This window comes from Anneissia japonica, unplaced genomic scaffold (assembly GCF_011630105.1).
Source record: "Anneissia japonica isolate Jap-2015-1 unplaced genomic scaffold, ASM1163010v1 scaffold6792_len961167_cov158, whole genome shotgun sequence".
In the NCBI taxonomy this organism is placed as follows: Eukaryota; Metazoa; Echinodermata; class Crinoidea; order Comatulida; family Comatulidae; genus Anneissia; species Anneissia japonica.
Genome location: NW_022701523.1, coordinates 437,426 through 449,259, shown reverse-complemented (window position 1 = coordinate 449,259; position 11,834 = coordinate 437,426). Strand labels below are relative to the sequence as shown.

Here is an 11,834-nt window from a genome sequence, read left to right as displayed (position 1 = left end):
TGAGATTAGCAGGATGGCAGGATCATTGTATTTTCCTTGAAAACTCAGATGAGAATGGGCTTAAGGTCGAAAAAAGAAAAAGAGGAGTAGGACTAGACATAGACAAATATGTAAAAAGATTAAAGTTGGAAATATACTGTCTCTCCAGGGATCGGAGCTCTCATCTGTCCAAGAGAAATATCCTTATTTTGATATTGACTGAAGAAGAATTTCCACTCCACAGCTTAAATCATGCCAACAACCACAGTCCCAGGATTGATTGGATTATTGACTTGCTAAAAAGAAAATCTTATTAGGGGGCGCTTATTCAAACGGGGCGCTTAAGGAAATTTTCACGTTAGGAGGGTTATTCGACAGGGGCGCTTATTCAAACGGGGCGCTTATTCGCGCGAGTACGGTACTTTCTTGGGATCACTCTCACACTCGCACCGTATCCGTATTCGAGTGCGAGTTGGTTGACTCTTGTGCCAACTTGTGCGATGATTTCATCTTACCATTAGCCAATCAGAGCGCTTTATATGTTTCCCTATGCTTGGCTCTTCACGAAAAAAAAAAAAATTCGCGGGCCGCGATTGAATACCAGGGGTAGGCCTACCGGTCAATATAACCTATAGTGTTACTTAGTATGCCAACTACAGAAAGGTTCTCCTGACCAGCATCATTGTGCTGTATTGCTTATGGGCGTTATCCATGACTAACTGTTGCAGTTGTAGAGAGGCGCCTGAAAACCCTAGCATCGGGTAACACCGTACACGAACCAAAGGTGCACACTCGGCGAGGAGCGTCTCGAACCACTTTGTAATAGTCGTCGCACTTTTGTACTAACTGTCACACTTTGTAATAAAGTCTGTCGCACTTTGTAATAACTGTCGCACTTTGTAAATACTGTCCTTTCGCACTTTATAATAAATGTCTGTCGCACTTTGTAAAAAACTCTGTCGCACTTTGTAATAAAACTCGATCCATGTTATCATCTATAAATTTTTGATAAATTCTCATTTTTCTCGGGGAGCGAATTTGATTTTTCCTCCTGTTTCGTCCTGTCATCTTTACATCGCTGGAATAGCTCCAACCACAATATACCCCGCCCAGGATCTAGTGGGATTGGAGGGTGTCAAGTAGAAAACTCAGAAGGGGTCCAAGTTGATATTTCTCGGATTTCATAATTTTATGTCCGACGATGGGATATGGCTTTAATTCTACAAGGCCCCCAGTCGGTCAGATCATCAATATGGCATGTAGGAGGTCTAGTGTTCAAATATTGAGGGGTTCCAATTTGATTTGTTTGACTTATTTCATATTACGTCATCTTTACGTCGATGGGGATATCTTTCGAATCCCACTGGACCCCATCGGTTAGAACTTCCGAACAGTATGGTGGAGGTCTCAGGTTCAAGTCCCAAGTAGGCCTATTTCAATTGTGATTTTCCTCTTATTTCGTATTATAATTATCATCGTCATGTTGATGTGGTCTGGTTCCCATTTCCATTCTGCTGGTTGTAGGGAAAATTTGGACCCGGATCCATCGAACAAGTTCAGTTGAATGAAAAAAATCAAATTCGACTCCTCATTATTTTAACCCCAGACCTCCGACATACCATGTGGATGCACTAACCCACTGAGGTATGGGGTCCAGTAGAATTGGAGCCATACCAAATCAACGTAACGATAATATAATACGACATAACACTAAAATCAAATTGGATCTCTTTGGGATTTGAACCCGGGACCTCTGTAATGCGCTGTATACTCTGACCGACTGAGTTATGGGGTCCAATAGAATTGCAACCATACCCCCATCAACGTAACGATGATTTAATAGAAAATAAGAATATGAAAGTGGACCTCTTTGGGATTTGAACCCGGAACATCCTCATTACTTTTCATACTACGTGGACACTCTGACCGATTTAGTACAATTGGAGCCATACCCCATCAACGTAACAATGATATAATAAGAAATAATAGAAAAATAAAATTGTACCTCTTTGGGATTTGAACCCGTGACCTCCGTCATATGGTTCGGAATCTATAATGGATGGGGTCAAGTGGGACTGGACCTATATCCCATATATGGGCGTAACGATAATTTAAAAAAAAAAAAGAGGAAAATTTAACCCCTTCGGGATTTGAACCCGATCACTCCGACATACCATATTGATGATCTGACCGACTGGGGGCCTAGTAGAATTAGAGCCATATCCCCACCAAATTCAAATTCAAATTTATTGTCCAAAAAGGAAATTACATTGAGAGAAAGTCATTGCTCAAAAATTACACAATAACAGTATAAAATACATCAATATAAAAATACAGAATTATAAAGTTAATAAAATACGGTACATGCAAATTTACGCATTAGAAATATCAAAAAAACAACAACATAATATACACGAATATATTATCGTCGGTCGACATAAAATTTTATAATTTGATATACGAGAAATATAAAATTGGACTCCTTCTGGATTTGGACCCGACACCAGGGGTGGCGCCAAAGGGGGGATGGGGGCTATAGCCCCACCGTCGGGGAAGACGATAACTTTTGTCGGGGAACAAACAAATAAAAAAAAATATTTACATGTAATATTCGTTTAGCCACCATATCGTTTGTGTTAACTTTTCATCACAACAACAACCACAATAACAATAATAATAATAATAATAATAATAATTCAATGAGACTAATTAAAAATAATTTGCGTTCTGTTATGACAAATGCTCATTTAGATAGCCTCATGATGGTTGGAATACATCGTGATAAGTGAATACAATACGAAACAGGGTGAAAATCGATCTCTGAGAAAAATGAGAATTTCATTAAAAAAAAATCTATAGATGATAGCATGGATCGCGTTTTATTACAAAGTGCGACCGACAGTTATTACAAAGTGCGACAGACTTTATTACAAAGTGCGACAGACTTTATTACAAAGTGCGACAGTTATTACAAAGTGCGACAGACTTTATTACAAAGTGCGACAGTTATTACAAAGTGTGGCGATTATTAAAAAGTGCGACGCAACAAACGTTAAAGTCAGGCTCCGGAGGAAAAACAAATTTTGATATGTTGTAGCACTGATTTTTGTAAGACAGAAAAAAAGTTGTCTGACAAAAAACTGGGGAACGGTGAATGAGATACAGATTTTTGAATATTTAAAAACGGGGGAAAAAGGGGCGGTTACGCCCCTTTTTTACCCAGTTTTTAAATTATTTTAAAATTAGAAAAATCAGTGCTACAACATATCAAAAAATGTTTTCATTCCAGAGTCCGACTTTAAGGCTTTTTTTTTTTATTAGTGGCGCCCGCGCCTACCGCTCTCGGGGCACTGGACTCTTTCTCATTCAAGATGCACTTGGAAATTATGGTGGGCTATAGAGGTTACTTGCACCCAGATATTCATAATTCGATTGAGATGTAATTACGCGGGTCAATGATATGATGGACCTTGATGTGATCAAGGTGTAATCCATGTACTCTTACTTAATCTATGGTTGGGCCAATTTGTAGGGCGAACGGCGGACCGCCACAACATTTTTACCTTAATTCTTTTTCTATTGAACACATTATATATATAATTGCACGGAAGTTGGTATAATACCTCTTTTCCTCACAATAGGAAGCCTAAATCTAAAGTATGGCCCTACATTCTAACGGAATGTCTGACAAATTTACAATAATCTACAAGTTTGAATGAATTTTATGTGGATTAAAGTATAATATGGTAGCAAGAATGTGATAGTGCTTAGATCACTAGTAGGCATATAAACACACAAAAAACAATTCGCAAAAAAATCGATTATTAATTTACTGTACTTGGTTTCTGGGCCTTATACTCGTAATTAGTCTTAAAAGAAACTTTAATAAAATTTGATCAACACAATAAGATCGAGCAATGTTCCGTCGTGTAATTTACTATCACTGAATTGTCGTGGGTTCAGCGAGTTCCTGTCAATACTATTCCTGGCTAATAATATTAAAAATAACGAAACCCTCTGATATTGCTCCCTGGAACCTAGGTTCATGGTTAATATGTTTTCCTTGATCTCGTCTGAAAAAAAAAACACCAGACAATTGCAAGTCATTGGCTCTTAACGAAACATAAGTAAATTAGAGCATATTTACTCAAGTGACCTAGGTTAGTACTTTCAAAGACATTGACACTGACAATTGTTTAAGATTAAAACAAGGGGAAAGTCGGTTTTGATACTTACACCACTTTATACTCTGTTTCGGAAATAATAAACTGGGAACTCAAACTTACCTGGTATTAATTCTCTGTATTAATAGCGATTGCTTTAGAATCCTCTCCTATCATTAGTTCTTAAGCCTCAGTGTTTAGGCATACAAGGACAAAATAGAATAGTTCAAAATAGAAGACGAACACTTAAATAAATAAATAAAAAAATAGAAGATGGATACAGAGACAGGAACTTTTTAGGATGGGACAATAAAGTTGGCAAAGTCTGGATAATCATATTCCCCATCATCAGAAACCGGGAGCAGAGACCTGATTGAGCCGTTTCACTTCTGATGACTTTTAAAAAACAACCAAATATTTTGCTAATATGCTCCTACATAGACTTTCTCTTTATAGGCAATGATTCCAATAGTTCATATCCTGAATCTGAAGGTATAAGGAACGGGGTCAAAAAAGAGAATTCACTTGAGCGCCAAAGGTTTAGAAATACTAATTCATATGACCTCAAATACCACATTTTTGCAGAAATGCTGCTAGGGCCTAATGCTTATCTTCTTCACCAGTTTACCCCCTCCCCAAAATCTATACTAAAAAATTAACTTATCATAACAATTACAGTTTGAACTATTTGTGTTTTTAAAGGTGTTAAATGTTTGAATAAAAGCAATCCATTTCAACAGAAAATCAGAGGATTTTTGCTTGAAGGGGTTTGAATCTCAACATTTTAACAATTTTCAGACTATTTTTCTGGAATTTGGTAGGATGTACGATGTGCATAATACCATCTTGTAACATTTGCGATCGTTTTGACATAATACGTGCGTTTACATCACGTACGTAAAGAAAGCAAACTCTGCAGTTGCGCAAATTTCAGCAGAGGCTTGATTCTTAATGTTGGTTCCCTATTTATCATACATTAAGTCGTGGTCTCACTCGACACTATTGTAAACATAAATTGTTTGAACATCAATGCTAAAAAAGAAAAAGAAAGAATAAATCGATTTTTACATGCTTCCCATTTTTATGCATATGAATATGCCAAACAAGTCTGAAACTTATATGTAGAGGCATTACTCTGAGTGTGTGGGCGATAAACTTTAGATGTTAATTCGCTGGCAATCGGTGTCAGCTCCGTCGGATGTGTTTAGATATCCGAATAATCGAATTGACCCAAATGCATATTACCAGGTCATATTATTATAGGCCTAACTTAATGTTGAAAAAGCAATAAAGACAGTAAATGAGAGAGGTTGATGTTGATATAGATGTTGAAATACGACAATAGCCTTTAAATACCTGTCTCTTATACACATCTAGATGTGTATAAGAGACAGGGCGAAAGTAGTGTCGCTAAGTTCAGTATTGAACAACATACTATTTTTGAGTTAATTTTGTTGAATTTTAAGTCACTCATCTTTCATCAACCTGTCTTTTACTAAATCACCTTACCCAATATGTTTCTCTTCACAATCTCTGTTCTTCATCTAAAAATCTCTTGACAGTAATAATAATAATAATAATAATAATAATAATAATAATAATAATAATAATAATAATAATAATAATAATAATAATAATAATAATAATTCTTTATTGGTCCTCATTCTAATATGAAATCAGAAATTCGGGCTGGGTCCCTGGGGGACCACCTGCAGCCGCAGTGCATCGCCACCCAACTTAACTACCACATAACGGACACATAGGATACAAACATTGTCCTTAACCCACCTACTCTCAATATGAGGGTTATTATTCGAGGAGCAAAGCTATCAGACTCCAATTAAAACCCGACGCTGGCCGGTTTGAAACGGGTCTTCAGCACAAGAAGCAAGAACAACATCTCTCAGCCAGGAATGTTAACTTGCCTTATTTCCTTACTTAGCGCCTTTGATAAATTTTGAATTGGCGCTTTAAAAATATTTGTTGTTATTATTGTTAACGTCACATATTTTCTTCCTTCCAGTTCTTCTTGCAGCGGTTAATTCTTTCAGTGTACGATGGACTACAAGAGTGCAAGATGTGTTTACATTTGCCAAGATATCCGTATTAATTATTATCATCGTTACAGGATTAGTTCGACTTGGAAAAGGTAGATTTTTTATCTTATGCTTTAAGCCTCTTAACACATTTTCTCTCGATAATCCTTATAACACATACACCTGACTAATGCAATCATGATGAAGATGTTACTTTTCAAAAATGATGCTGCATAAGACGACACCCTTGAGATTAGTCCTACTTCCGTAGAAACTCTTGATTTATTTTCTGCACCCGAAATTAGTAAAGTAGGATTTATTTCAAATATAAAAACATGTTTCTAATTCAAAAAATTCTTGTCAAGATAATTCACTTAAGAAAATCCTCCTTGAGATAAATCCTCACCGTTCTTTCACATGCTAATGACTTCGAAATAAGTATAAATCGTGCAGAAATTGATTTATAATATCATCTTAATTATTGTTACTGTTTGTGTTTTAAATCAGGATACACGGAACATTTCGAGAACGCATTCGAACCTATCAAGGGTATTGATCATACAGGAAAGATAGCAATCGCATTCTATGCCGGATTTTTTGCCTATGGTGGATGGTAAGAGAATGACAAAATATGTTTGGAGGACGTAATTGAACTAGTAGCATATAAATGATGTACTTACGATTGATAAGGATAATAAACGTAAACATTGGGTTTTTTTCTTCATATTTTTAACGGTAGAAAAAAAGTATTCATGACTCGTAAGATAAGGAAATGAAAGATTAGGATGGAATTATTTTGAGTGTGAAACACATCAATGATAACACACTAAGTCTGATGGCTTAGTTTCCAGCAAGGTCTTTCTGGTTTCTGGTGGTAAATTGGGCAGTAGAAGGCAACTCTTTCCTCAAGATTGCAATTTGTTCTTCATATATTTCAATCCATTCTCATTAGATATACATGACAAAAACAGCCGTGCTCGGACTGAATCGCTCAAATTTGATCTAGGGATCCTAGATCCTAGATCAGCCGGCGATGAGCTATCCAACACACGACTGTGTTTGTCCATTTAAACAAATTACTTCACTACAGCCCTTTCACAAATAATTATTTTGCACCGTTATAATTGTGAAGTTTTTAATTTACTAATCGCCCGTGAGAGGGGAAAATGCTGCCAAAATATATTGCTGCTGAAAAAAATATTAACTTACACTATTTTTACATTTAACTTGTTCCATGTGGGACAAATTTCCAAACCTCCTGAGTTATTCTTTTTAAATCCAGTCCAGGACTTGTAATAATAATAGAAACACAAATTTCTAAGGCAACTTCATGTTTATTCAAACATCAATGGGTTCCTGACAAAATGGCCTAGTACAAAATGAACACTTCGTGCACGAAATACTGTTAACTTAATTTCCACCCTATGTAGTTCAAGTATTATTAGAAAGTGACATTTTGAAAAATTGACCTCAATTCTTGGACGGTTACCAAGGTAGCCTTTAAATACCTCATTGGGTCCCACCAACGTGAACAACAAAAACTACATTTTACCAACTTTCATAAGCGGAAAATCAGTTTTCTAACCACGAATATATAGGCCTATAGAAATTAATTTAATCATAATTACTTCGAATTGATGTGGGTTTCTATAGGCCTACATAAATCGTGAACATTATAAAATGTTACTTTCTCAGAATTAAAACAGCCCACATTAGGTATTTGTATATTTCAAATAGACCCATGGTAGGTTATGGTACCTTTAAACTTCCCTAAGCAAATTTAATGTAAAACGTAGTTATTTAAAATTTAGATAGGTCGACGATAGGCCTATGTTTTATTTACTATAGTTCTATATCTAATTCTAGGGTTCACTTCTAATAATCACTTACTCCATACAATTTGGTTGGTAACAAGGGGAACCACAGGGATAAAACATCTTTTAACATTGATCCCTTTTAACGTTGATTGTTACTTTTCGTCAAAGAAAAACATTCAGCTTTTGTGTGTCTTAAATGAAAATTTAAAGATATGTGCCTATCGATGTGTGTTTATTTAATGTTCTGAAGTACACAGTGTATATCAAAATGTACTTTAATGACATTTTAAAAATAAAGAAATCTTTGATTTTGTATCTAAATTTTTAATCTATCTAAAATGCTTAAGGTATCGAATTTATTATGAGCTTGAAAATTGAATCGACTCTAATTTTTCGAGACTTTTTATCTATCGGCAACACAAAAGTTGTTTTTTTTAATTTTTTTATATTTATTTTTATCGTTGATCTAATTTACTACCATGGGTTTATAGAGTTGATGTTATTTTGGTGAGGCTGAATTTTTCATTCGATATCGTATCCTGTTGTAAATATAAATGTTGAGATTTTTTCAAGCTATTGGTTGTAAACGGGTTTATTGAATAATGGGAATGCCACCTCAATCAACTCACCCATTTAATTTCGGAAATCATGGAGAAGTTGTCCCAATAGGAAAGTGCTATTAAATTATAGCACCTCCCTGATCCCACACAGGAGACATTTGCTTTTCATTATTTGGTTCAACCTTATGTTAATGAAAATGATACAGAAATTCATTGGGGTCTTATCTTATATCTATACTTGTTTATTCAGGCACGCTCAACATAATGTTATAAACATTGTCTGCATTGTAATTTCACTCTGGAGAGCCGAGGTTGTGCTCGTCCAGTCTGAAATGCAATTAGGGCCAGGTGTTTGATGCCATCCGTGGTGTATTCATGATCTGCTCATCGTGACACTAACATATTCCGGAAACAATCCTGATGTTGTACACGAGGATTGTCAGGTTTAATAACACTGTCGTTGCAATCGTTGAAAAGCACGAAGACATTAACGTTTGCTCTAGGCTACATTTTATAAATGACAGTATAAAATGTCTAAATCAAACTCAGAAACGGGCATTGATTATCAAAGATGTAAACAAATGTTTGAATTAGGGTTTTATAAGGCGATAGAATTTTCTTGATTTGCATGCAATATCTCAAAGTTTATTCATTGTTTTTACGCGACAATTTACCCACCTTTACCAGAAAATCAAGAGGTACGCCCTGGAAGCTCCAGATATTTAGCCATTTATTTTTTATCTAAACGATTTCAACTTAATGCAACGTAGGGGGTGTAATTTTTATTTGCTACTGCCGGGAAAAGGTTACAGCCCCATTCTTTCATCTCACTGACATCAGTGTTGACTGGTGGCGTATATAAAACTAATTCATACATCTCGTTGAAATTGTAAACATAGTTTTTTGTCGTACCTTTTGCTAAAATATTCTAGAAACAATGTTTTGAGAGATTACCTTTCGAACGTGTCTCGTAGCTTGACTCAACTAAGCTGGTATATAAAATTTAATACGGTAACTATCTATTTGCCATCTGAAGTTCAAGATTCATATAGACCATTTAGATTAAATGCAATGATAATATAATATAATCACATCATAGAGAGCAATATATCCCACTGCCTGTGTGTGTGCTGAACGGAGACCACCAATTCCGACATCATTGTATTTATTGCTCGTCAAAGCGGTTGGTCCATGTGCATCAATGCTCAATGTACATATTAGCCTAAAACTGTTTACACACCTTAGTTATTTATTTTATGTAAACATCAACCAATTATCACATCGTGTTAAAATAGAATTTATTGAAATTAAAGTAACGATATGATGTTTATGAGTAGCGTATATCGTTCTCTTTAAATGAGTACGGTATAGTATAATACTGTCGAATGACATTTTACGCCGTGGTAGTTAAATGCTGGGTCGGATGCAGGATTTGGCGGTAGGGGTGCGTGAGAGTCCAGACCACCTCAGGCCCACCATGGTTGGAGCTGAGATGATAACATTTTGAGAATATGGACCTCTAGGTGCCATGAAATTGCACTCTCATACCAGATTTAATTTAATTTATTTTCATATTAACAATACAATACAATACAGCAATGTTTTTCTTAATACAATGTAGGGGGTGAAATCGCACCGTCTGCACCCCCTGCATTCGCCCCAGAAATGTAGGCGTGTATAAAGGTAAAGAGTAAAGGTAGGAATAAATTAATTAATTTGTTTTCTTTGAATACTGAATCAAAAATGGACCAATCAATAATAATAATTAGCATATTCTCGTTTGTTTAAAAACAATTAAGCGAGGTCTCTCAGCCAGGAAACGAAAACGAATTCACAGTCGGGTCTTAATCCATGGTATAAGGTTGTAGGCTATCTGCTGAATGCAAATTCGTATACCCTAGTTTCCATGTAACTTTACTAGTGATTTTGGATACACGCGGGGGACATGTAATTGATATCGGAAAAGAATCCCACTCAAACAAACAGACTTCGAACTTGGTTTATCTGGCTGAGGTAACCGACCACGTCTGGCAGACAGCGCTTCGGAGGTGCATCATTAACTCTTGGTAACTCTATCACTATGATTATTATTATATACAAATTAGCATAGATAGCTTTTAATAATTTTCTAATGTTATTTCTCCGACGGGCGTGAGAAAAGTAACAACACCCGGTGTTTTGTATCCATGCGTATGCACTTCCTTGATAATTTCACGGTCCGTCTGAATTTTGAGTCTTAAAAGTGTGGTCTATACATCTTTGTAACATCTGACAATTCGGTTCAAATTGATGTTTGTGTTGAGTGGGTGTACACGGTCATTAAACGCAACCTCGATTTACCAAGGCAAATTCTAAAGATAGCAATCGCTAAATAACTTTAAATAATGTGGGTAAATAAAAGGCTGTTTATAGAGCGTGTTAAATGGAATGTACTGACAAGCCGCGTTTTTAAATCACATTGTGACATGGACACAATATCATACAAAGGGCGGATCCACAGCACGCCTCTGCCCCTGCCCCAAAATAGAGAGAAGAAAATGAAAGAGGAAAGAGTGGAGCACAGTATTCCAAAACAACCTAATATTCGATTTAATTCCACCAGTATAATTAAGCATTTCTTAGCGAAAATCTCAAACACCTACCATGTAACAATAATGGTAGGTACTGTACATACTTTGTTTTTAGCTTTTTAAATGGAAAACTGACTCGGTTCTAAAAATCTATATGAATTTGGAGGTAAAAATAGTTTCAATCAAACATGAAATAAGATATAATTCAACCAAAAATGTAAAGGAAACGCGTGAAACGAAAAATGAAGAATTTATCTATGGACCTATCTTTATCTAAGACATAGAATTTTATCTATGGCAAGTACTGTAATATGACATGTTTCTAAAATGGAGATGTCTGTGTACCACATGCTTCTAGCAGAGAGATACCTACATAATCATTGTCTCTACTACGAATACTCCTGAATATGACAGGTTTACCCAAGAAATGTCTTCTATCGATACAATACTAGTGCTTTGTTGTGTTATAATTCCAGTGACCGGGTGACTGTAGTATTAACAGAAAGAACGTGAAACCTCTTAATTGAAATCACCATGTAAAGAAAAATTTATTATTTTAATCATAACCTTTGTTTTTATAAGGGTTATTATCATTATTCTATTAATATTATTGTTATTATTATTCATATTATTTATTATTGCTATTAATATTATAATAATTTATCCTTATCAATATGAATATATAAATATATCCTGACCTATATATATA

At 35.4% G+C, this 11,834-nt stretch overlaps 1 protein-coding gene across 1 annotated transcript in view; it reads left to right on the top strand.

Annotated features, from left to right (window-relative positions):
- Positions 1 to 8,911, top strand: part of LOC117103589 (Y+L amino acid transporter 2-like) — a 26,343-nt gene extending 17,432 nt beyond the window's left edge. Inside the window, exons 2-4 of the mRNA XM_033244171.1 lie at positions 6,166 to 6,291; positions 6,686 to 6,791; positions 8,806 to 8,911. Coding sequence (XP_033100062.1) covers positions 6,166 to 6,291; positions 6,686 to 6,791; positions 8,806 to 8,911 — 338 coding nt within the window. The remainder of the gene's footprint in view (positions 1 to 6,165; positions 6,292 to 6,685; positions 6,792 to 8,805) is intronic.
- The last annotated feature ends 2,923 nt before the right edge of the window (positions 8,912 to 11,834 follow it).